Source organism: Mustela nigripes, chromosome 13 (assembly GCF_022355385.1).
Source record: "Mustela nigripes isolate SB6536 chromosome 13, MUSNIG.SB6536, whole genome shotgun sequence".
NCBI classification, from domain to species: Eukaryota; Metazoa; Chordata; class Mammalia; order Carnivora; family Mustelidae; genus Mustela; species Mustela nigripes.
In genome coordinates, this window is record NC_081569.1 from 133,955,608 (window position 1) to 133,982,849 (window position 27,242).

General features: G+C 47.9%; 1 protein-coding gene across 1 annotated transcript in view; it reads right to left on the bottom strand.

The window, feature by feature from the left end:
• Positions 1–1,177: 1,177 nt before the first annotated feature.
• Positions 1,178–27,242, bottom strand: part of TTC9 (tetratricopeptide repeat domain 9) — a 34,220-nt gene continuing 8,155 nt past the window's right edge. The window contains exons 2-3 of the mRNA XM_059373845.1: positions 7,624–7,806; positions 1,178–5,419 (exon numbers count right to left, since the gene is read on the bottom strand). Of these exons, the coding sequence (XP_059229828.1) occupies positions 5,340–5,419; positions 7,624–7,806 (263 nt within the window). The 3' untranslated portion in view covers positions 1,178–5,339. The remainder of the gene's footprint in view (positions 5,420–7,623; positions 7,807–27,242) is intronic.

The following is a 27,242-nucleotide window of genomic DNA, read 5'->3' on the forward strand; positions in this document are numbered from 1 at the left end:
ATGGTTAGAAATGCCAGGTGCTCTGCACTGTCTGCTGGTCTACCTCACCGCACTCTTTCACCTGGTTGGTCATCAGAAACACTTCAGGACATTTAAAAAACTATAGTGTTGGGTGCCTGGGTGGCTCAGTGGGTTGGGCTGCGGCCTTCAGCTCAGGTCATGATCTCAAGAGTCCTGGGATCAGGTCCCGCATTGGGCTCTCTGCTCAGCGGGGAGCCTGCTTCCCTCTCTCTCTTTCTCTCTCCCTGTCTCTCTGCCTATTTGTGATCTCTGTCTGTCAAATAAATAAATGAAATCTTAAAAAAAAAAACAAAACTATAATGTCTTGAGAGTCTGAACCAATGGGTCTAAGGCAGGGGCTGAGATTGTGTATTTTTAAAAAGCCACTCCAAGTGATTCTGATGTTCTGGAAAGCACAACACTGGAGCATGTGGCTTCTCTTCCATACCGAGTCTCCTAGGGTTTCTCGGTTCTCAGAAGCACAGATCCAGTCCAACCCTGCATTTTCCCCAAGTAGCATTTGCTGCTGTTCATTTGCCATTATTCATTCGTTTCAGATTCAGGGCTCAGTGGCATTTATCAGGCACTTATGTGTGCCAGACACTATGCTCAAGATGCTGGCTGCAAAGAATGAGTAAACCCCAGTGTCTGCCTCAAGGAACGGTCAGCTAGTGGCAGAGACAAACATAAATAGGAAGTTCCAGTTCCTTGGAGCAAATGCTATGCAGAGGCAGGCTCATGTTGCTTTAGGAGTACAAACCATGGGGTCAAGCTAAGCTTTGGAGCAATGATTCCTTGGTCGAGTCCCATAGGAGTTAGCAAGGCAAAGAGGGGGTCGGAGGGGTGAGGCTTGGCCTGCTAGGCAGAGGGAACCTCATGGAAAGACCCAGAGACCCACAGCGATGGGTTTGGGGAATCACAAGGAGCTGAACAATGGTGAAATGTAGGATACCTTTGGAAGAGGACCAGGAGGGAAGCCAGGAAGAGTCCGTGGGAGAAATTACATGGAGGACCTTGTGTGTTATGCTGAGTTTGGCCTTTATCCTAAAAGTGGTGAGGAGCCATTAAAGATATTTAAGACGTGGAGTGACAGAATCAGAGTGTGTTGAGAGGGGGAGCTCTGACAGCAATGAGAGGGTGACCCATAGGCAGAAGGAGCTGGCAACAGAGATCCAAATTAATTGCAGAATTAAGAATTTATGTGTGTCAAAAAGCACCATAAACAAAATTCAAAAGCAAAACACTTGGAAAGCATATTTGCAATGTTTCTTGACAAAATTAATATTCTTAATAAAATTACATATTGGGAATAAAGGTAAACATACCAATATCAAATAAACAGAAAATCACAAGGAAACAAGTACAAAGGGTCAATCGGTGTTTGAAGACGTTATTCACTCATAATCAAAGAAGTGTGAGTTCCAGTGACACTGACATACTATTATTTCCCTACCGGGCTGGTAAAGGTTGGTAAGTGACTATATCCACTGTTAGTGAGGGTGCAGGGAACAGGGCGATCTCAAGCCTTCAAATAGGAGGGGGCGAAGTTTAGTACAAACTTTTCTCAGGGCAGTTGGCAACATATATCAAAATTCTTAAAGAGAGCCAAGCAATTTCCTTCTTGGATTTTATCCCAAGGAAACAGCCATAGGTGTGTGCAAAATTTAGCGACAGGAATGTCTGCTGCAACATTATTTACAATAAAGAATGGGAATGAATGAAATAATCCGTGTAAAGAGACAGGCTACCACGTGAGAGTCCGTCCGTATAATGAAGATGCTGTTGAAAAAGTCCGAGTGACACCCGCCCAAAACGTTTCGTTCATCATCGAGTGAGTGAAATAGCACAAGAGGAAAAAAGGTGTGTCTGATAGGCTACCATTTGTGACAAAAGAATATATACACATATATTCGAAAATGCATCAATGTTTCTGAAAGAATATACAGTACAAGTATTTGGAGGGAAACTGGATGCTGGCAGACAGGGTGGGAAGGAGATTTATTTCTTACTCTAGAGCTTTGTGTACTTTTTGAATTTCATTACCTGTGTGTGTCTTACATATTCTAAAATATAAATACACATTTTGAAAAGTAAGTTACTAAAGAGTATTTACAGTGTAATCCAGTTTTTGTTAAAAACAAACAAACAAACCCTGCCTGTGCCTGTGTACATTTATACCCCCAAAGAACTGAAAGATAAGTCTAAAAGGACAGCGGTGTTTGTCTTGGGTAGTAGGAGGACTACCCACCCCCCACCCCCACTAAATTTCTATAATACACATGTGAGGCTTTCATAACAATAACAAGGAAAGTATAATTTTTTTCCCCAAAGAGTCTATCACAAAAGTCCAAGCAGGAGATGACACAGCAGGTCAGATCCAGGATTAGTCTCCAGGTCAGCAGTGACGTCTGCAAACAAAGGGTGTCTTGAAATCACAGTCTGTGTTTTGAGGAGGGATGGGGGGCAGGAAGCTGAAGGTCATCTAAAGTGAATAGACCTGATCTTGCTTAACAGCTTTCTGAAATTGTTGTCGGACAAAATGCACAGCAATTTCAATCCCTCCACCCCAAACATCGGACAACACTCCCAGGCAAATTTTTTACTTTGGGAATCACTTAACGTTGGGTCACAGCTGAACGGATTCCAGTAAGCAAGTGTACGCAAACCCACCAGACAGGCAGGGGATCTGTGCCCAGGGATGTGCTCATCTAGTTCCGGGTTTCCACCTTCTTCTTTAGAAGGATGGCGACGATCTTATCCACATCTGTCCAGCTCTGCCCCAACTTACTCACTGAGGCAAGACCTCTCTCCTGCTCTGGTTTGGAGATAGTTAGTCTGAGTCCTTCCTGATGGCCAGAAGATGAAAGGAAGACCCTGCTGGTTTGAACCGGTTCTGCCTCCCCTCTCTGAAATCACCCGCATCCTTCAGACCCTGACAAGCAGTTTGCCAACTCACAAGCTTCCTGGGCTGGAGGCTTGGGAACGGGGGAGACTTGCACATATGCCTATGCTGTGTCTGACGCAGGATGGTTCTGAGTTGGGTAAATGTGAACCCGTTCTGGAAGAAAAGGGCAGAGGGAAGGATCTGGTGGGGAGTGGGGCGAGAATGTGGCAGCGATACCAGCATTTTCCTTTTCCTCTTCCCCAGAAGTGAGCTATAGACAGGCAACTGCGGGCCCCTGGGTATTTCTTGCACCTTCTTAACACCCCTGTTGGAAGCCTTTCAGCAGCTATGGGACTATAACCTGGACTGCTGGCTTCTGGGCCTCTCAGCAGTGATTGGATCCTGCAGGGGTGGAGTCTCTGATTGCACAAAGAACCCATAATTAACTTTGTGTTTCCTTTCGATCTCTACCTATAATTGTGAACCTTCCCCAAGGCTGGAGGAATGGCGGGTGGGTTTGGATATGCGCTGACATCAGAAAGTACAATGAATCATACACAGAAGTAACTGCTAGGTCTCAGCTGTCTTTTCTGGCCTGTCACTGCCTTGACCACTAGGGAGTCGGCGTTAGGGACCTTTTTAAACCTTGGGCTAAATACAGAGGCAGCCCACATACCATCATTGGCCTAGTAAGGCTTTTCAACGGAATACGCACTGTCCTGCTCCCTAATGGTCGTAACAGCTCGATAGACTACTTCGTAGAGAGCAGCTAACTAGGGTAGTTAGCATTTAGAGCTCTGGGTAGACAGACCTGGTTCAGATCCTAGCCACGTCACTTAAGGCCCTATCACCTTGGGGGAGGGAATGTTTCTGGATTTTAAGTTTCCTTACCCACCTAATGGGAATAGTATCTCAGAGAGTAATTGCAGGAAAGAAATGAGATTATACATGTAAATGTCTGAGGATAGTGCATTTAATAAATGCTAACTATTAACATTATTGCATCTGTATATATTTTAATTTGTACAATCTTGTCTCACTAATCACACAAAAAAATACACGAAAGTGCTTTGAAAAATTTAAAGCATCATATAAATCAAAGGTGTCATTGGTGGTAATCTCATACGAGTATTTCTCAACTCTTCCATCCCCTTAAAGACCGGGACGGTGTCCTCCGTCCCACGGCATATTGCACAATGATCGGCAAATGATAAGCCCTCAGTAAATGTTTCTTATTTGACTAAAGCAACACGGCAGAGCGTAAAGAGCATAGATATCAGGAGACTAGGCTGGGCTAAAATTAGTTTAAGGCAGGAGAGCTAGTCTGCAGTCATAATTTATTCATTCAACAAATATTTGTTGAACACATTCTAGGTGCTAGATATTGAGTCCAGATAATTTCATCAAAAGGAGGCTCTACAAGTTCCCACAAGGCCAAGTTCCCGGCCAGTCTCCGCAAGGCCAGCCCACTCCAACGCACAGAGGCGGCAGCCAACATTGTTTACCCCTGGACAAACGGGCCCTCGCTTTGGGGGAAGCTGTAAGTAGCTCTGACTCAGAGTTGGGGGAGGGAGTGACAGCGAGGGAGTGGGCTGCTTCCAACAGAAATGACAGGAGCTGTTGCCTGTGAATTTATTTTTATTTACACTGACTGAGTCCACAGTTCGACGCCGCAGGCTAGACAATGCTCCTTCCCCTAGAGGTCATCTCCCCTCCCCTCCGTCACCTACGTGCTCCAGCCCGTGGCCCTCCTCACCCTGTCCCTCTGCTGTCACAGCGGCCTGCTGGGTGGGAGTATGGGAGAATGGTATGTGTGGTCACCCGAGGGCACTGAGAGTGGGTTTCAGAGGCATGTGAATCCTGGCAGTCTCAGATCCCCGAGGGGGGAGGAGAAAGCCAGGCCGAGACAACAAGCGGAGGGAGGGAGGCAGGGGCTGAGGTGAGGTGGCTGGGGTGGGGGGTGGGGGAACCCAGTGTACAAATGCCCGGTCTTTTGGCTTAACCTGATGCTTCTGGTGTTTGTCTCTTCCCTGGATTGGTCACGGTGGCCTTGAGATGCTCTGGTCTGTCCGGAAAGTGTGCAGGGGTCCAGCCCGTGGGCTCCATGCCTGTGACGGCACATCTCCCCGGCTCTGCCTGTGTCAGGAGCACTGGCCGAAGTCACTGCTGCATCAGCGTCCTGGGCCCTGTAAGAGTCCTCTCCAGCTGTCCCCGCAGAAGTGCGGTCCCTCTCAGTCGCGGACCTGCTAGAGAAGGGGTGTCTCCATGGCAGGCAACCCGCCAGGTTCCAAATCTGCCGCTCCTTCCTTTCCCACTGGGAGCAGACAGATTGCTGAGGGGCAGCCGGAGGAAGAGAGGGGGAGCTGGCAGAAGTGGGGAGAAGGGAGCAAAACCCAGGAGGGGCCCTTCGCCGGGGGGCTGCCTGGAAGTCCGTCCTCGGGGGCGGCTGCAGCTGTCACATGGCTTCCTTCTCTCTCTGGGAGAATCGGCTGAGCTTCATCTCCGTCAGCTGGATGTACCGAATCACGTTGGTGTCTGCGAGGAGAGAAGCACACCTTAGGGAACACCTGGCGGGCGTGGGGAGGAGGACGGTCAGGTCTACACAGGAATCCTACGGAGGGCCACGCTTGTTCCCATCTTCATCTATTTCTACCTCATTACAGTCATGCCAAGTCCGGATCCTCGTCCTCACTGTGACAGAGGGAGAACGGAGCCCCTGGAGAGATGAAGAGGCCCAGGGATGCCCACGGTTAAGGGGTGAGCCTGCCTTGGTGGTCTCCCACCGCCGGGGAGCGTCTACCTTCTTCACAGAATTGCCGTGAGGACCAAGATAGAGAAGTCCAAAGGTGCTTCATCCAATGACCAGTAAATACTAACTGAATGTAAATGTTTTAAATGTTATTAATTAGCATTGTTAATTAATTAATGTTAATGTTATACTTCAAGAAGCAGAAACAAATACTAACACTCAACAATGTCAGCTCTAGCATCCAGCAGTGCTAGCAGATAGGATGCGCTCAAGAAAATTCTGTTAAATGAGTCCAGTTCTTAGTTCTCAAGTTGCTTTGAGTCTAGAACACATTTATATACAGAAAAAAACCCAAAAACAAAAAGCAAAACTGTGACACATAAAAATAAAGATGTGGGCAGTCCTTAAGAATATAGAAAAAAGTATACATTTGGGTGTCTGCAAACTGATCGTGAAGTTCTTAAATTCTTCTTGGAAGGAGGATTGGATTTTTAAAAAAATCCGCTATGTGAACAACAATGGTAATACCAAGTTCAAATTCGTTGTTTAAATGTTACCTCCTCAAAACAGCATGGAGGTTCCTCAAAAAGTTGAAAATAGAGCTACCCTATGACCCAGCAATTGCACTACTGGGTATTTACCCTAAAGATACAAACGTAGTCATCCGAAGGGGCATGTGCACCCGAATGTTTATAGCAGCAATGTCCACAATAGCCAAACTATGGAAAGAACCTAGATGTCCATCAACAGATGAATGGGTAAAGAAGATGTGGTATATATACACAATGGAATACTATGCAGCCATCAAAAGAAATGAAATCTTGCCATTTGCGACGACGTGGATGGAACTAGAGCGTATCATGCTTAGCGAAATAAGTCAATCAGAGAAAGACAACTATCATATGATCTCCCTGATATGAGGAAGTGGAGATGCAATGTAGGGGGTTTGGGGGGGAGGAAAAGAATAAATGAAACAAGATGGGATCGGGATTAAGAGACTCTTAATCCCACAAAACAAACTGAGGGTTGCTCGGGGGAGGGGTATTGGGAGGGGGGTGGGGTTATGGACACTGGGGAGGGTATGTGCTATGGTGAGTGCTGTGAAGTGTGTAAACCTGGAGATTCACACACCTGTACCCCTGGGAATAAAAATACACAATATGTCTATTAAAAAATTAAATAATTAAATAAAACACACACATACACATAAATAAATGTTACCTCCTCAGAGAGGCTCTTCCTGATCCCCTGGTGTAAAACAGAACCCCCTTTACTCCTGATTCTTTTACTCTGCTTTATTTCCTTCCCTGCACTTACCACGACTAAATATTTTCTACCTATTTGTTTTTTGTACTTCTATGTATTTGTTTCCTGTCCCTCCTCCTCCGTCATGACACAAAGTCCTAGAAGGTAGCAGCTTCCTTTTGTTCCCCGCTGTCTACCCAGCTCCTAGAGCACATCCAGACCTGCTCAGTGAATGTCTGTGGGATGAATGAGCCGCTGAGCTGGTGGACAGGAATTTGAGCGAACGGTGCAGGAAATGCAGGCTCTGAGGAAGGGGAGCTGACCAGAGAAGTCAGAGCACCCTTCCCGCAAGTTGCTGAGCTCAGCACCAAGAGTATCCATCTGCATTCTGTCTCGCCAGCAGGACTGTGAGGTCCTCACGAGCCGGGACTCCATCTTCTCATCTACATCCCTGGCACCCAGCACGAACTGTGGCACAAAACTAAGAACTCAATATGTATTTATTGAGTAAGTGGGAAGAGTTGGCTTCTGGATTGGGAAAAAACCCCAGAGAATTCCATATTCTATTTGAAAAGAGGTGCCCAAGCTCCCTGGAACCAAGACGCCAGGCAAATGCGTGGACTGTCCGCGCTCCTGGTTTCAGGTCCTGGCCCACACCTGGCTGCGCCCGCCATGACAGTTGGGCGCCATGATGGGGAGGCTGCCAGAGGGACTGCCAGTAAGAAAACAGTAACTGCCACCTTACCTGTTGGCTGTCGGGTCCTTGCTTCTTTCAGGTAGTAGAGTGCTTTGTCATAGTCTCCAAGGTGGTAGAAGGCTACACCAGACCGGTAAAGAGCCTTGAAGTTCTCTCCTTCCTTCTTCAGGACTTTGAGGCAATATTCCTTGACTCGCTCGTAGTTCACCAGCTCAGCCTGGAGCAGGCAGGCTGTGGAGGAAGGAGAGAGAAAGGAAAAGGGTTATCATACAGCAGACTCTGAGTGTCTCTCTTTGGTTCTTTCTCCTTGTCCAGAAAAGGTGGAGTAGTGTTTGTTGGGGCTTTATGTTGGGGTGTATTGCTGTGGGATTTGTCACCGAGTGATCTAGGGTTCCAGGACCCCCCTTCATTGCTGTGTGACCTTGAGTGAGTTACTTAGCCTTGTATTATGTGTTGAATTGTGTCCCCACCAAAAAGATATGTTGGAGTCCTGACTCCTAGTACATCAGAATGTGACCTTATATGGAAATAGGATCTTTACAAAAAAGGTAATCAAGTTACAGTAAGATCCTTGGAATGGGTCCTAATACAATAAAGACAATGGGCGTCTTTATAAAAACGCATACTACAGGGACGCCTGGGTGACTCAGTCAGTTAGGGTCTGCCTTCGGCTCAGGTCATGATCTCAGGGTCCTGGCGTCTGCTTCTCCCTCTCCCTCTCACACTCTCCATTGCTTTTGTTCCCTCACACACTCTCTCTCTCTCAAATGAATAAAATTTTTTAAAAACTTCTTTTAATTAAAAAAAAACCATACACTATAGACTGATTGTTTATGTTCCCCGAAAAATCCATATGTTGAAAGCCAGTCCACAGTGGGACGGTATTTGGAGGTGAGTTCTTTGGGAGGTGGTGCGGTCACGAGGGCTGGACCCTTATGACTGGGATTAGTGCTCTTATGAGGGAGACCTTAGCGAGCTTCCTTCGCCTTCTGCCATGAGGACACAGTGAGAAGACGGCTGTCTGTGAACCAGCGAGCACACAATCCCCAGATGCTGAATTTCCTGCCTTGATCTTGGACTCCCCAGTCTTCAGAACTGTGAGAAATGAATTGTGTTGTTTGGGCCGCCCAGTCTATGCTACTGACATAGCAGCTCAAACAGACAGACACACGGAGGAGAGACGATGTGAAGAAACACAGGAAGAAGATGACCGTCTGGAAGCCGAGCAACGCCAGAGGCCCCACAAGGTGAGGGAGAAGCACAGCACCGACTCTCCCGCACAGCCCTCTGAGGGAACCGAACCTTCCAACACCTTCGTCTTGGGCTCCTGCTTTCCAGAACGATGAGACAATGCATTTCTATTGTTCAAGCTGCCGCTTAATGAGACTTACATTGGGGTGACCCTAGAAATAAGCCACAAGAGGCCCTAACAATGCCAACTGTGGCTAACACTTGTTGGGTGCCCACCGGGTGCAGGCTATTCGTGTCATTGCCCTGCTTGCATTCCCCGACATAACCCTCAGAACACCATGATGTACGGCCTACCGTTATTCCCATTTTACAGATGAGGAAACTGAGGCCCGGTAAGATTAGGTCATTTCCCAAGGGCACACAACATGACAGAGGCAAGGCTGGGATGGATGGATGGGTGGGTTGTGGGCTTCTTAAAAGATTATTTATTTATTTATTTGTCAGAGAGAGAGAGAGAGAGAGAAAGCAGAAGCAGAGGGGAGAGGCAGAGGGAGAAGCAAGCTCCTTGCTGAGCAGGGAGCCCGCTGTGGGGATCGGTCATGACCTGGGCAGATGTTTAACCCACTGAGCCACCCAAGTGTCCCAAGCCTGGGACTTACATCAAAGCCGCCTGGTTCCAGTGCCCAAGTTCTTTATCGAGTTGTTGAGGAGATTTCCCAAAATAATGGCCATGAAATATTTAACATAGGGCTTGGCACAGAGTAGGTCACCCCAAGTGTCATTTAATATTATTAGAATTCTTTTCAACCCTGTGCCCCTGCCGTGACAACTGCCTCTCATTTTCTTCAAGTTCTCATTCATGCAAGTTTGTCTTTGCAGTTCTGGGGACCAAGGGCCTTCGGATGGGGCCAGTGCAAAAGCCCGCACAGAGCATATCTCGGGACCCTTGTCCTAGGCAAGAGGAAGCCGAGGCTGGCAGGTGCCCGTGGTGGGTCCCCCTCCTATTGTCCCTCAGCCATCTCTGAGTAAACCATCTCTCCTTGAAGAAGCTCTCTCTCACCAGCCATCAGCTGCAGGGCCAGAGCCAGGGCCAGAAAGCTCATGGGACCCTAGAGAGTGATGCCCCCTTTCCTTGGGTGCCCAGCGGCCTCCCCTCCCTCACCCAACTCCCCGCCCTGCTGAGCTACCTCCCCCTCCATGTGATCACACAGATGTTTAGTAGGCACTGAAGGAAGATTGTGTTACACACCTTGGAGGGATTACCAGAAAGGGGGAGGGAAGGGGCAGGGAAAGGCACCCCTCTGCTTCTTCAAAGTGACTTAAAAGAGATGTAGGAGGCAAGGGCACCTGGGTGGCTCAGTGGGTTAACTGTCTGCCGTTGGCTCAGGTCATGGTCTCAGGGTCCTGGGATGGAGCCCCGCACTGGGCTGGAGCTCAGCAGGGAGTCTGCTTCTCCCTCTGCGCCCCTCCCCGGCTCATGCTCACTCTCTCTAAAATAAATAAAAATCTTAAAAAAGATAAAGAGAGAGAGAGATGGAGGAGGCAAAAGTGCTCTTCCCGCCAAGACCAGACTGGACGGTGGGGGAGAAGCCTGATGCCTGCTCCTGGAGAATCCTCCCACATGGGAGGAACCGTCCTCTCTCTGGGATACAGGCGAGTCACTGATTTAAATCTTCAGAGGTCTAACTTCAGCTGTTTTGATCCCTTAAATAACTTCCCAGGGATAAGAATCGCTGATTAGGAGATCAGCTCTTTCATTGGCCATTTTGGGGAAAAAGACAAAATACTCACCCACATCCTTTTGGCCGACTGAGGGGGAGGTGTACCACACAGTCTCGGAAGTTGAAGATGTGAGAACCAGGAAGTGGAAGTGAATCAGCCCAGATCTAGAAACTGACCCATCAGGTTTCACAGGCCCCAGGGCAGAAAGCCAAAGGAGGAGACAGAAGCGAGGGGCTGCTACCCCCTTGGGCGTGGGTGGCTGTAGTCACTGAAAACCAGGCTGTGCTGGCAGCCGGGCATGGGGCTGCGCTGATGCCACCAGCCCCCTCTCCTCCCCTCCCTTGGCTGTGGGGACCTCGTCCCACACCCCAAGCCGCTGGATCCCGTCCTGGGGCTCACACAGCTCTGTGGACGGGGAGAGGTTTCTGTCAAGAGCGTCCTGTGCATGGACCTCCCGGGCTACCTGTGTGGGTCTTGGCTCCAACACTGGCTCCCAGGGCTAAAGGATGTCCTGTCAGGCTCCCATGTGCCTCATCTGCTGTCCTCTCTGCCCAGACGGGCAAACCTCTTCCCGTCCATCTTCAGACAGACACTTCTGTTGGCTGACCTGAGCAGTGAAGGAAATGGACCTTTGTCTCTTTTAAAAACAGCTTTTGAGTGATTAAAATGAGGGTGGGGTGTGGGGAAAGGAAGCAAGAAGTCCTGGAAATGGAAACAGATCCTCCTCCCCTAGGGGAGAGGAAAGGCTAGCCATCAGATTCTGGGAACCCTTCGCTGAAAATGTTTTGAATTCCCCTGTGGCTCCAGATCCAGTGGCGACGGGGACAGCCCGGCAGCAGCCCGGGTTTCAGACCCCGTGGGAGGTGAGGCAGGCAGGCTAGAGGGTGTGGGGCCCCTGCTGGCACCACAAGCAGAGCTCAGGAAGGTGGAGCTATCTAGAGCCAGCGTGGGTCCAAACGAGCCGCCATCCTGAAGGTTGCGTGCCGGGCCGGGGGAGGTTGGGGGAAGTCAGGCAAGAAACCCGGGGTGTTAGCCAGAGCTCCTCTGAGGTAGGGGGTAAGTGAAAGTCTGGAAAGCTACCCTCAGCCCTACCTGTAGGTGATTTTTAGGCATCCCTGTAGTTTGGGTAGGGAGCTATTTGGGATCCACATAACAAGCCTAGGGGAGAGGTAAGATGTGACGTTTGTAGGCACGTCCTTAGAGTAGAGAAAGTTCAGAAGAAGAGGTTGACCAGCAGTCTCCGAAGTTCCTGCTGCACTCCTAGGCCCACTACCCAGGTCCTGTGGGCTGCGGTCCCATCATCCCAGTGCCCTTGCTTCCTCTCCGCGGTTAATCCCTTACCCTGTGTCAGAGGTGGCGTTTGGTACCTTATGGACCTTATACCTTTTCACGTTCATGGTACCCATGAAACGGGTTCAATGTTGATCCTTCTCTTACCGGCGATGACACCCGTTCCAGAGAAATTAAGTAACTTGCTCAAAGTCGCTCAACTGGGAGGTGGGAGAATTATGACATCCACCCACTTCTGCCAGGATCCCCAGAGTGTGCTCTTGACTATGGGTCTCTGTGGGTCTGCGTCTGAAGCCTTCCAAAACCAACGTAACCCGTGGTAAAAGTCACATCGCCTGTGTAAACTACGTTTCTCTGTGCTCCAAGATCAACAAGGTAAAAGGCAATGCCTAACTTCCCTGGGCGCTGGGATCAGTTGTGAACAAAAACTCCCCTCCGCTCTCCGTCCTAGAGCAAATGGGCTGGTGGGGGAGGCAGCTGTTCCAGTATCTTGAATACAACCATGTGTCAACACTGACAAGGAGAAGGGAAGAGAGGGAGCACACGGAGAGGGGAGCCCTCTGCCAATACAAAGTATCCCGGGAGGGCTTCATGGAAGAAGTGGCATTTAAGCTGGCTCTGAGTGTTTCTCAACCTTAGCACTTTAAACATTTTGTTTATTTATTTATTTGTGATTTATTTGTTTGTTTGTTTATTTATCTGACAGAGAGAGACAGAGCACAAGTAGGCAGAGCAGCAGGCAGAGAGGGAGAGGGAGAAGCAGGCTCTCCGCTGAGCAGGGAGCCCAATGTGGGACCCGATCCCAGGACCCTAAGATCATGACCTGAGCCAAAGGCTACTGCTTAACTGGTAGCTCCCCTACTATAAACATTTTAGGATGATAACTTTTTGTCACAGGAGGATGCCCTGTGCTGTGTATTATATGGCGTTTAGCAACATCTCTGGCTTTTACCCACTACATACCAGTCATGACAGCCAAAAATACATCTCCAGATATTGCAAAATGTCCCGGAGGGGGAGGTAAAATCCTCCCTGAGAACCAGTGATCTAGGTGGAAAGGAGAAAACACTTTCTAGGCAGAACCAACAGAGGAAGAGATCGGGGGTGGGGGAGGAGGGGGAGGTTGACTTACTTGAGGATTTTTGAGGAACTGTGCCTGGCTGGAGCAGAGAGACTGAGGGAAGGGTAAAAGGAAGGGAAGGTAGAAACGCCAGAGACCACGCGGACACCTGCGCCCTTCTGGTTCACGTTAAGGATCTGGGACTTTATTCTTGGTCACAGTGGAATGATGAAATGCTTTGACTGGGTTGATCGAAGCAGAGGCAGAAAGACAGGGGAGAGGGAACAGTTTAAGAGGCATCTAGGAGACAGAACTGACTCGCAATAGGGAGCTCCTGAAATATTTTCCCTCTCCTGTTACACTCGTGTGGTTAGAGCCCTTCATCCAGGAGGGCTCAGACTGCCATTTTGGATTCACTGATGATTCAGAAATTTCTTCCACGTTGTTGTAACCTGGTCTGAATTTGAATTAGGGTTTATAAGACGACGGCCTATGTGCTCTGCTATATGGAATGGGTCCATATTTTAAAGAGTACTGGGCTGGGAATCAGGGGAGCTAGATTCTAGTCCCACCTTTGCCACTAGCCAATAGTGTGAAAATCAGTTTCCCTTTCTGGGCCTGCGTTTCCTTTCTGTAAAAGGAGGGACCTCCACTTGGCTGAATAATCTCTACTCTCCATTTCAATCGAACATCCTGTGAATACAATTGTTGGCCACTGAATAGAAGGACAACATTGTTTTCACCGGTTCCTCTTCAAAAGGAACTCTGTTCTCCCTACTACTTATGGCGAGGCATCTTCTGTTGGAGAGGGCAGTGATCAAAAGGGCTTCTGTAAGACAACTTTCTGTCTACGTAGAGACTTTTTTTTTTTTTCCACAGCACAGATTTGAATTGTGCAGTCTCCCCAAGGCCAGGCTCTAGGGCAAGATCTTCCTTGAAGGGAGTAAGGTCTACCTCTGCCTGTCAGTTTCCACAGAGAAGGCTGAGAACTCAGGAAGGCAGGTCTCCTGCTGGATGGAGAGGGAGCTTGTTCCCATCCGTGGCCTTGACTCTGGGTATATATTTGGATTCAAAGATGCAGTCATTGGGTGGCAGAAGGGGTACGAAGTGGGGAGACATGTCCACGGTAGACATGTGAAGATGGGCCTGGGCTCCCAGACAACCACACCCAGAAGCCCTTTTGAGAGAAATGTTATGGACCTTCTGGTCTCTGGGTCTTCTGACATGTTTAAATAAATGCTACAGCCTGGAACCCGCCGAGCCATGGAGGATTCAGACAGGCTGCTAGTCATGGCTGGGAAGAAGGACTAGAAGAGAAAAGCCTTCCCCAGGTCCCTACAGTGGTGACAGAAGTGGTGGACAGTGCAAGTTACAAGAGAAAAATACATTTGGGGGACCAGAATTGGACTACCAGTGTCCAACCATCCTCGCACGTGGAGATTCCTCTTCCACGGTCAACTTTGGGTGGTTAGGGTACGGTTTTATAAAAGGAGCCCACAGGCTTTCTTAGCTCTGCAAAGGGGTCTGTGGCAGGAAAAAAATCAAGAGAATCAGCAACTGAAAGAAACCCACTGCACGGCTGTGCGTTCGGGACAGTGGAAATCCTATGTTGGACGTTCCCCAAACAACCACACTGAGACCTCAGGCTAAAACAGGTCAGGTTCTACTGGCTCTGGCACCTGTTCTGTTTTTGTTTTTCCTGGTGCACGCAGGGCATAGTGACTGCCTGGGCAAGGTGCCGCTCGTTGGCAGGAGATGAAGGGACACTGGATGAGACCGGGAGAACAAGTTCATACAAACACTGGATTTCTTCCTCCGGTGATTCGCTACAGTTTGCCCGTACCGGCTGTCCAGAAAAGCAAAGCATGGGCTGGATGTGGGGGAAGGAAAGGCCAGATTGGGGCCAGGAGTGAGGAGAAGCAGGTTGCCTCACGTTATGGGTTGAACTGTGTCGTCCCCCAAAGAGATGTTGACATTCTCATCCTCAATATCTAGAATTTGATCCTACTTGGAGAAAGGGTCTTTGCAGCGAGCATTAAGTCACCATGAGGTCACTAGAATGGGCTCTAAATTCAATACCGTGGGTGTCTTTATAAAAAGGAGAAATTTGGACACAGAGATGGACACACACCTAAGAAGGATGATGTGAAAAGACACAGGGAGAAAGCAGCCATGTACAAGCCAAGGAACCCCAGGCCACCAGAAGCTAGGAGAGAGGCATGGAACAGACTCTCCCTCACAGCTGGCAGAAGGAACCAGTGCTACCCAAATCCTGACCTTGGACTCCTAGCCTCCAGAGCTAGGATAGTTACAGACACCCTTAGGAAACTAACACACCTTACAGGTCATTCCTTTGAGAGGCGGGCTCGGCAAGTGTCTGTCACTTACTGGGGAAAATTTTCCATGAAGGGGACAAAATTATTGGGTTTTCATATTTATTTTAAGGGGCATTTGCATAGTCGTAAAGCGGATGGAGTTTGGTGAAGAGAGGGGACACTGGGCATATCTTAATAACTGGGTAGGTCATAGCCAAACTGAAGAGGCAAGGAGTATCAAGCCAGTTTCGGGGTGTCCTGGCTGAACTTCAAACGTTGGGTCTGGAGATACAGTCCCGGGCCGCCGTCCAAGCTCTGTCACCTACCAGCCCAGGCCCTTGGGCGTGTCACTTCATGTCCCTCGGCCTCAGTCTTCTCGTGTATTAAATGGAGATAATAATACCTATTTTGTGGGAACCCTTGTGATGATAAAATGAGATAATTAATGTATGTTCTGTGCTTCACACAGTGCTGGGCACAGAAACGGGTTCTCTTTAGGAACCCATTAGTCAAATACGGTTTCCCCAGCAACACGCACATTCACCAGAGAAAATTTCCATTTTGAGTCCTACACAGAGTGTATGACACATACACAAAGCTAGAGCTGGATTTAAAGCAGATTTTCAAGACTAGGTCAGAGACACGGTGGAGGGTGATCGAGAGGGTCTTTCTGCGGCAGAGCAATGGGAATGTGACCTGGGCAGCGAGAGGACAGGAATCTTCCTCCTGTGGCTCCACGTCTAGGTCTGCCATGGCTCACTCAATTCCGCCCTTCCCTGAGAGCGCTGATTTCCCCCTCTGTGTACACAAATGCTTGCATCCAGAGTTCTGAAAACAACTCTCTTCTTTGGATTTCTCATTTTGGTTTCATGGTCGGGGATGTATACAAACTCACACTTGCTCTGAGTGTTTCCCAAACGTAGGTTGGACACTTGGTTTTCCCGGACCCTTTTCCTTTTTGAAGATGTGTTTTCTCTATGGGAAGCAGCTGGGGAGATGCAGAGAACATTACAGAAGGATCTTTGCCGCCAGGAAAGGGAGCTTAAAGGAAAGAATGGCGTGGGGCTCGGGGGTATTTTCTTCTCACACAGGAGCCGGCCTCTGAGTCAACAAGTGGTTTTACCCTCAAGCCCTTTACACCCCCAAACAGCAAACGGGAGTGCTGCTGCACCTGTTCTCTCGCTGCCGTAGAGGAACTGGTTCCCCAGGCAGCAACTGGCTGACAGCTTTATGGATGGGGAGGGGATGGACCCAAAGTAGCTGAGCTCCTCTGGGGGCCTAATAATTCAGGAGAACTAGGAGCTCAAAACGCCAGCAGTGGCAGGAAAATGAATAGGCCTGGTTCCCGACTCGGTAGGGCTTTAGAGAGTCTGGGAAGGAAAGAGCGAAGTATTTTTAGCAGAGAAGTTGCTGGCCAGTTTCGGTGCCTCTGAGTTAGTTGATTTGAGACAATGTCCCTGGCATTGGCATTCACGTGTATGTCCTTGGGATAAAACACTTCACCTCTCTGGATTTCAACTTTCTAGTGCATAAGCATAAAAATAATTATGGTGGCTATCTACCTTTTCCTTGAAGGCTTGCTGGCAGGACACAAGAAGTCTGACATCTGGTGAGAACCCTACAGACAAATGTTTCACGTTAAATCATCTCTGGAAACGTGTTTAACATAGAGATCCTAGACCTCATGCCCAAGGATGAAGATTCCAAAGGGCCAGGGTGGAGGCCAGTAATACACATTTTTAAGAAGTCCCCAGTGGGCGTCTGTTGGGGCCTTCACCTCCTGAGCTGGTACTCTATATTCTAGCATTTTGGATGTAGGTGTCTTAAGGACCACACAGTCGGTTCAACCAACTGTGAGAGCCCAGGAAAGCTGTGAGCTGCTTCAGGGTTACCCACAAGGCCAAAGAGGTCCCAGATGGCCAAGTCCTAGAGCTGGAAAAAAATCTGCACATGTGGGAAAACAACAGTTCTCAGACAGATGATCAGCTTGTGACATTTTGGGGTTTTTCTCTTCTTAGTCATTAGAGACTTCTGCGTGGAGAACAGCAGCCTAGGCCAGGGAAATGGGGAAACAGAGCAGAAGGCCTGAGATGCTCCAGGGTGAGCTCAAGAGAATCTGGTCCTGTAGGCCATGTTCATCCATCCCTCCAGAAGAATAAGAACAGATCAGTTTTATTAAGCCTAAATGGACCAGGTGCTGTTCTAAGCGTTAATTCATTTCATCTTGATCACAACCTAGGGGTAGACTCTAGTATCTCACCCATTTTCTAGGTGGGGGAAACAGAGGCTTAAAGAAGTTCAGTCACTTGCTCAAGGTCACAAAGTGACTAAGTGTTCGGGTTAGGATTTGAACCTAAGCCATCCGGCTCCTGAGACTGTGCCCCTAAAGCATTGGACCCAGTGTCCCCCCCAGGATGCTCAACTACCTAGAATGCATTTGAACTCGTGTCTTTCACGGACAGACTCGAGGTGTGAGATCTGCTTCTTGGGAGGCACGAACGTGAGGTCCTGCGGTGCCAGACTGTGCTCTCTTCACATGCAGATTTCTCATCTGGAAGCTTCCTATGTAACCCTCTAGGACCCTCTACCCTCCTTGTTTCTCTGCGCCAAAGAGGGAAACAAACAAAACCACGTGCAGGGTTTCCACCACGGTTTTTTTGTTTTGTTTTGTTCTGTTTTGAAGTTCCAAAACCTCCAGCATCTCCAACTCCATCCAGAGTCTACGAGTTAACCTCATAGGGCTGACACGACAAGTCTCAGCCTTTCCTCCTGAAACAATCCCCAACTCAGCTGGCGTTGGTAAGACGAACCCCCACGGTCTGATTTTTTTAATTGAAATTTTTGTGGCGCTAACTGTAGATTCACATACAGTTGCAAGAAATAATACGAAGAGCTCCCCTGTACACTTTACCCCGTCTCCCCCAAATGGTAAGTAACATCCTCTAAAAATATCGTGCAAGACACTGACCACAAGATGGACACTCATACAACCCACAGATTGATCCTTCCAGCTTTGCTCGTGCTTCTGCGTGTGTGTGTGTTTGGTTTTATCCATTTTATCACATATGTAGCTTCCTCCGTCTACCTCCAAAGTTAAGATACAAAGCAGTTCCATGACCACAAGCATCCCTCCCATCTCCCTTTTAGAAGTACGTCCATATCCCTCCTGTATCCCCAAGTCTACTTTACCCCCGACAACCACTCGTCTATTCTCCATTTCTAAAATCTGTCATTTCAAAGTATTTTATATATATTATATTACATATATAATATATAATATATATATGCTCAACTACCTAGAATGCATTTGAACTCATGTCTTTCACAGACAGATTCGAGGTGTGAGGTCTGCTTCTCGTGAGACATGAGATTATATATTATATTATATATTATATACAGTATATATTATATATTATATTATATTATATATAATTATATATTATATTATATATTATATACAGTATGAAGCCTTTAGGAGCTGGCTTTTTTTTTTTTCCCACTCCACATAATCGCTTTGAGATGCATCCAAGTTGTTGCATGGATCGATAGTTCGTTCCTTGTACTGCTGAGTAGTATTCAATGGCGTGGACGTAGCCATTGTCTGACCATCCACCTGAGGAAGCACATCTGGACTGTTCCTGGTTTTTTGGTTATTGTGAATAATGCTGCTATGACCAGTCGCAGACAGCTTTCATTTCTCCAGGACAGATGCCCAAGAGGGCGATTCCCAGGTCAGGAGGGAAAATGTTCAATCACTCATCATTTAGCTTGGTGTTAGCTGTAGTTGTTTTCTAGAGGTTCTTTATCAAGATCTGGTAACTTCCTTCTATGTCTAACTTGCTGGGAAATTATTGTTTTTCTAGTACCTGATGGTCATGGCATCACGCTGGGTAGTCTTTTCCCAATGAGGTCAGATCTACAGGTACCACCATCAAATGGATCGTTTAGTTTTCCAAAGAATAAAATTACTTTTCACAGCCACATGCTCCGGTCATGCCCATCACTGTAGCTCATCATGAAACACGGTTCCTCTGTCCTATGCTCTCTGCATCTTATGTTTGTTTGTTTAGGGCTCCACCATGGAGCCCAACTCGGGGATCACACTCAGGACCCTGAGATCAAGACCTGAGCTGAGATCGAGAGTCAGACATTTAACGGACTGAGCCACCAGGTGCCCCTGTGTGGGGCATCTTTCAATCCCCACACGGCAAAATGGCGTCACTGTGGTTTGCATACAGTGTATGCTCGGTAAGCAGCAATACCTAACATTTTTATACTGTTTAACAATTCACTTGACCTTCATGATGACTGTGGAAAATAGGTATGATTAGCTCTGCTTCCAGAAGCAGAGGCTTAAGGAAGTTAAGTGACTTGCTAAGGCCATCTGACTTGAAGGAAAGGGCCAAGGTTATCTAAACCCAGGTCCCATGTTGGTTCCACTCCAGCTGGGCTGGTGGGAAAGAATGGAAACCTGGACTCCATGATCTCTAAATGCAAGGCCCTGGTAAGCTCTAAGAAAAGCAAAAAGACAGCTGTATCTGTTCACACCAGACTTGCCCTACCTGGTGCCCAGACAAGAGCTCTCTCATACACTGATGCCGCGACTCCCACTACCATGAGTCGTGTGACTCTGTCTAGTGGGCTGAACGTCCCTTGACACCATCACCTTCACTTCTGACCTTCTGCTTTTCCAATCCAGCACATGCTTGCATTTGATTCAAACAAGCACTGCCAATGATTTCTTTTGTTTTCTTTGTGTAAGTGACCCTGTTTCTGGAGATGTCTGCTTTGCCCATCCTTTGAGTTCTTCACGTGGATGTCCCCAGTGGTCAAGGGATGCTGCATCCCTCTCACCATGGCCACACAATGTTGGGCAGAGGCTCTTAGTAAACGTATTTGATAAAGATTCATTCATCATGGCCCATGCCATGGGAGAGGAAAACGGAGAGCGTTGAAAAGATACTGCTATCTTCCAGGAGCACATCCTCTTCTTTTCCACCTTTTCTTGGCCAGCACTAAGGTGGCGAAGCTGCAGGTGAGAGAGCTAAAGTGGAGAAACCAATAGAAAATCCTATACATTGCAGGCTCACATTGGCAGTCCTTTAAGGGACATCAGAGTATGCTCCATAGGACAGCAACGCCCAAGCCTGGGGTCAGTTCAGGTTGTCGGTGCTCTGGCAGCATGCTAACAAGTCATCACTCCCCTGTGGCCCTATCTCTCCCTCTTGACCTCATCGTGGTAGACGCAGAGAGAGAAGGGAGTAGTAGGAAGAAAGCAGTACAGGATTACTGCTTATTGGAGTCTGCATAACACCCCTTCGTTGGGCTGGAAGTGGGATTTGGCGGGGCCAGATGGGTCACTGAGAATGTGGTGATGAGAACATACCCAGCAATAGTAGAGATCCATCTTCACCTTGCTGACGCTGGCCAAGCAAGACACATGTTCATGGTTACTGGCAGGAACTCTCAGCCAGGATGAGGGGAAATCTCAGAAGCCAAATTCCCATCCTGTTCTCCTTTTGGACTTTAAAGAACGTTGTCCCTGGTCTGATCACCTCCCCAGCCACCCCTTCGTGACCCAGCAACATCTCTCCTATTCCTATGGCCTTTCCCTCCATCCTTCCATGGCACCAGTGCAAACATCACCAGATACTTTGGGGTTGAGTGACTTAACAGGCACACATGTCACTGAAAAGCACTTTGTGGTCTCCCTGTGGCAGCACCACGTGTAATAGCCGAGCGTTGGAAATAACCGAAATATCCACCAGCAGGAGACTGGTTAAATAAATAATGGGACACAGGTACAATGGAACATGACACAGACATTGACATCATGCTGAAGAAAAATGCTTAGTGATACTGACAAAATGTTTTTAGTGGGAAATATTGGTGGAAAAATCAAGGTGGTAAACATTTACGTGGTAGAAGCGGAACCTTGTGAAAAATAAATGTGTTTGTATCACAGTGAAGAGTTTAATAGAAGGCATCAGGTTCTTCTTAGGGAAGAAAGTATCCTTCTTTTTTTTTTTTTTTAAGATTTTATTTATTTATTTGACAGAGATCACAAACAGACAGAGAGAGAGGGGGAAGCAGGCTCCCTGCTGAACAGAGAGCCTGATGCGGGGCTCCATCCCAGGACTCTGGGATCATGACCTGAGCTGAAGGCAGAGGCTTAACCCACTGAGCCACCCAGGCACCCCGAAAGTATCCTTTTTTAAGAACACCTTCATCAACTGCTCTAGGGGGTGAGGTGAAGCTTTGAGAGCAGTCGGAGGCAAATAAGGTAGATAAAAAGATAAGCAAACTGGGGCGCCTGAGTGGCTCAGTGGGTTAAGCCTCGGCCTTTGGCTCGGGTCATGGTCTCAGGGTCCTGGGATGGAGCCCCGCATCAGGCTCTCTGCTCAGCAAGGAGTCTGCTTCCTCCTCTCTCTCTTCCTGCCTCTCTGCCTACTTGTGATCTCTGTCTGTCAAATAAATAAATAAAATCTTAAAAAAAAAAAAAAGATAAGCAAACTGCTCTGTGTTTGAAATGACCTGAATTTGAGAGTGGAAGAGCCTAAGAGACAGAGCAGGGATGGAGGGGGTAAAAGAGTCTGAGAAGCATGGCACGTTCTTAGAACCTGCCAGAAGAAGTTCAGCGGTCCGTAAGAAACTCCTGGTAGTCTGCCAGCCAAATGAATGCTAAGAAGAAGAATTTAAAATATTCAGTTTTTGACATGTAAACTCCTTGGGTATCCCATAACCTTCAGGAACTCTACAACCCCAAGTGGTGGTACCGGGGGTGTGAAAGTGAAGGGGCAAAAAGAGGAAGCAGAACTGATCCCCCCCCCACTACCGGCAACCCCCTGGGGAGAATGAGCAACATCCTGGGGGTACCGGGAAGGAGACTGGTGGTGGTCCCAGCACAAAGGACCCAAACTCCTTGTTTCCTAAGTAAACTGGAGAAAGGTAGACCTTGAAGTGGACTAGCTGATACATATTTATATGGACAGAGAAGAAAAGACTGGAAGGAAATAAACCCAAATAGGGAAGAGTTGACTGGATGGCTGTGAGTTTTAGTTTCTCCTTTGAATTTCTTTTTAAAAGATTTTATTTATTTTTTTTGACAGAGAGAAACAGTGAGAGAGGGAATACAAGCAGGGGGAATGGGAGAGGGAGAAGCAGACTCCCCACTGAGCAGAGAGCCTGATAAGGGGCTCAGTCCCAGGACTCTGTGATCATGACCTGAGCTGAAGGCAGACGCCTAATGATCAGGCCATCCAGGCGCCCCTCCTTTGAATTTCTTTTATCTAATATCTTCTATAGTTACAACATCTTACTTCTGTAATTAGGAAACTATGTTAAAACTCCCTTCCGCCCATTGTGTCTTCAAAGAGAGCGCGGTGGATGGAACTTGGCATTAGGGCTGCAGAGAAGGCTGAAGGGTCTCCTAAGCAAAGAGCATTGCCTGTTCCCAGGGCCCCTGCCTTGGGAAGACCTGGGGGCCTGAGAGGGTCCTGGGCATCGTGGCAGAGGCACACCCGCAAGAGCGGGATTTACAAGGAGGCTCCAAGGAACACACACCTGCTGGTGCTTTCGCTCTCAGGACACCCAAGTAAACCAAGTAAGCCAAAGGCTCTCCTCTTCCGACACCAGGGAGGAGGCTCAGGAAGTTGGTGCCACCAGCATGCAGCACATCAGGGTAGGCAGGGCAGGCACCAGGCTGCCACTTCACAGCTTCTCCCTTGGATGGCTCCCTCTCAAACAGGCCTTGCCTTCTCCCAGTGCCCCTTCCCACCAGTAAGCTTGCTTGCTTGTGAAGCTCCCCAGGGAACCCAACTGAACATACCAGGTCGGAAACACCCACACTGAAGGCTGTCGGGTTACGCCTCACTCACCTCCCCTGCCCTGGAGTCATTGATGACTCTTTTGTCCTTCCCCGTGTGCTCCCTTGCATCCAACAGTCCCCCATAACCTCCTTTGCGGAGTCCTTTTTCCTCGCCTCTCACATGCTTTGTTGTCTTAGTACCTTCTGGTGTGGGAATTGGATTTACCGAGACCATCATGTATGAAGCGTTCCTTGCGTACCAGGCTCTGTGCAGGCACGTGAGCATGTATCGTTTCATGTCGATTACCATCACAATCCCGTGCAGGGCACATCATCGCTCCCACCCTTTACCAGAAACAAACTCCTAGAGAAGGACCCATCCGAGGTTAATGGCGGAGTCAACGGAAAGTCAGGATTCAAACCCAGACCTGCTTATGCTAAGCAAAGTTCTCTCCCATTAGGCCACGTGGCTCTGCAGGGTTTCTGCCCATCTGTTCCTCTGTGCTCTCCTTCTTCCCTTCCATCCTCATTGGCAAACTCGGGGTGACAGGCCTCCTCACTCTCTAGGTGTCAGGGACGGGTCCACACACGTTCCCAGTGACCCAGTTCCCTCCACAGCCCGAGGGTGCAGGCCCATTAGAGGAAGGAGCTCAGTTCTCACTCGGTGAGAGCAATAGGCCCAGAATCATATCCCTAAATGCTTGGATGTGGCTGGACTCCTGTGGGATCTTTAGCTTTGGGCCACGGGTGGCAACTGTCTGAGACACTCTTGGCAGGCACCTATTGCCTGTAACTTTTGGCCTTGACACTGTTTCTTTCTTTCCCCTCCCTCCCTTCTTCCCTGCCTTCCTGCCTTCCTTCCTTCCTTCTGTCCTTCTTTCCTTTCTCTCTTTTTAAAAAAATTTATTTATTTCTAGACAGACGGTGGGGGGAGGGGCAGAGGGAGAGAGAGAACCTCAAACAGACTCCGAGCTGAGCATGGAGCCCGATGGGCTCCCTCTCACAACCCTGAGATGGCAACCCGAGCCGAAACCAAGAGTCAGACGCTTCGTCAACGGAGCCACCTCGGCATCCTGACCGTCTGTTAAAAACTTTTATTTTTCTTGCCATCAGGCCTTCCTAGCCTAGTCTAACCAGCACTGCCAGGTTTCTGATGGTGAGTGACTGCCTGCTCAGAATCCAAGCCAGAATTTTGAAATCATCTGGAAATATTAGCAGTAATAGGTAATATTTGGTGACATCAATTTAGATTCCAGAGCCCACAGAAGATTTTAAATAGCCCTCCAATCCTTACTCTGGTTTCTTTCAGAGACGCTCTGTCTGAAGCTATCATCCTGGGAGGTTGTGAGGTCGCTTACTTCGCTTGACCCTCCCTATTTGCAAGGGTTGCCTTGGAAATCTTAGTTGGGATGTTTTAGCGATTATTTGTCAGCACATACCAGTAAACTAGAATAAAAGCGAGCTTGTTGCTTGTCCCTTTCCTAAATCCGGCTGCTCCCAGAAAGAGAGGCCAGGGAGCGGGGAGCTAGAAGGTCTTCAAAAATCCTAAACAGTTCAGCCCTTGTGAGAGGACACTTGGAGGGCAATGACCCAACCCCCACTCTTTACATTTGGGGAAGCTGAGGCTCAGAGTGATGGGACTTGTCCAAAGTCACAGAGCAAGTTAGCCCCAGATTCTGGACTAGAACTCCAGTTCCCACTACACCTGTGCCATGTTTGAGGAGAACAGGGAAGGTTTGGGTTTGGGCTGGAAGAAGCCCAGGAAAGTGCACAGGAAAGATTCAGGGAATAAGCAAGTTGCCTTCCCATGCTCTGGCTGCTGTATCTGAGGTACCAATGGCCAGGGTTTCAAAATTCAGGGGCCAGTAAGAATCTTGGACACTGATAGCACATGGCACGCCTTCTTCCATACCAGAGGCACATTGCTAAAGCTCAGGATCAGTTCATATCACAAGATCTGACCAAACTCCCTTCCCTGCCTCACTGCCAGATTCGAGCTGTCACTAACGTACTACTGAGGGGCATTCTCCCACTGGGGGGGTTCCAGGCCGTCAGGATTTAGCTCTGTGTGCCGACTGGGGTGGCAGCACTGCAGAATGGGGGATGAATCCCACTGTGGGATATTAAGAGAAACTGGGGGGTCTTGGGATAATTTTGCTTGACATCTTTGGTGCCACTGCCTGACGAGGCTAGACAAGACTGAAAATATCTATCATGGCTCTAAAAACCATGTCTATGAGGTGGCTTTTCTTCAGGAAAATAAAAAGGAAGAAAGCCAGATTACCATGATTTCTCTAAGCGATAACCCTGTCATCATTTTTCTTAAAAAATAATAGCCATCATGCATATATATAGTTAGAAAAGTCAAATACTACAGAAAGATTTAAAATTAAAAAGTTAAAAAAAAAACAAAAAAAAAACCAAAAGTTAAAAAAGACATGAAGGAACCTTAAGTGCATATTGCTAAGTAAAAGAAACCAATCTGAAAAGGCCACGTCCTGTATGATGCCGACTCCATGACATTCTGGAAAAGGCAAAACTATGGAGACAGTAAAAGCTCCGGGGTTGCAGGGGTTGTGGGGTAGGGCGTAAAAATGAACAGGCAGAGCACAGAGGAATTTTAGGGCAATGAAAACACTCTGTATGATACCCTCATGGTGGATACATGTCATTATACATTGGTCCAAAGCCATCCAATGCATAACACCAAGAGCGAACTCTGATGTAAACTATGGACTTTGGGTGATTACGATGTGTTGGCGTATGTTCGTCCTTTGTAACAAACACCCCAATGGGGGAGGTGGTGCACATGGGGGCAGGGACTGTATGGGAAATCTCTGCACTTTCCCCTCCATTTTGCTGTGAATACTGCCCTACAAACAATAAGGTCTTAATAATTTTTTTCAAAAGTTAAGGTTAATTTATCTGCCCAATCTCCTTTTCAAGTGAGGTTAACAGCTTCACTTGAATGATTTCAGATGATCTTCCTGACACAGATACATTGATGCTAGCTTGTATCTACTCACACAAGGGACTTGTGTTAAAGAGGGGCCTTCCTTCTGGCTTTTCATGTCATAACGGCTTTCGGAGACTGGTATGGATCTGCACACACAGAATGACCCAATCCCGTGTTATGACCACACAGTTCAGAAAGTGTGGCATGAAGACAACCTTTTTGAAGAGCTGGCAAAGACCTCAGAGAGCTTGGAATCCAACCCTAGTCTTTGTAAATAAGAAGACTAGAGCCCAGAAGAGAAGAGTCTTTGACACAAGGCACCCGTACGTGGAGAACTTGGGAGTCCAAGTCCTTGTTCACCAAGCCAAGCTTCCATTCTGTTCTCAGAGGTAGGGATGTCAGAAGCAGGGAAATCTTAGTTCAGAGAACACCCCTCCCCCCGTTCTCATTAGACGGTTTTTTTTTAAGCAAGTGTTTTTGTGTGTGGATTATGAAGAAACCAGTATTTGGGGGACTACTTTAGTATGTGTGTTTGAAACACTATGGGAGAGTCAGTGTGGATAGATATTTCATACAGAAACCGGGCATCAAGCGAGTTTTCCTAGTGGATACTATCCAAGTATGCCTTTTATCCCAGAATTATTAACATTGGACGTGAGCATTTTCCTTCTTTGGGCAGATCTCACTTTTTATTTCTCCTCTACCTTTTTTTCTCCTATGTATCCCTACCCACTTAAAATGCTAATTTACACCACTCATACTTTATAGTTGTGGAAATATATTCACGTTACTCCTCGCCCGCACCCTGTGAGTCAAACCGGCATGATTATACCCATTTAATAAGAGAGGCAAACCAAGGTCAGATTAAGTTCCCGTACGGCGAATGTGCCACCAGCAGTCCCGTGAGTCTGCCCCAGTCAATATTCCACGAGACACAGGGCCACTGGTCTCTTTGGTGCTGGCTTTGGGGACTCTTTGTTTTTGCTTCTTGAGAGATGAAGTTTGGCCCACAAAGCCAGAACCTAGAACCAGCCAGTCATAAAAACACAAACGCAAACGTAAGTATTACTTTCCAGGATGTTAGGAGAGCAAATGTTCCACACCACCCGGAATAATAATGTGCCCAACTTCATTTGGCATTAAAACGGAAACATGGTTTTAAAGGATGGCGTCCTGGCTCTCATGACATTAGAACCGACCAGGTCTAGAGTAATGCATTTGGACAATTCCAGACGTTATCCATCTAGTGGATCGTCTCTCCTCACCGTGTCTGCAGAGCGATTACTGAGACAGTAATGGCTGAAGGGAATTCCAGCTTTTAACACT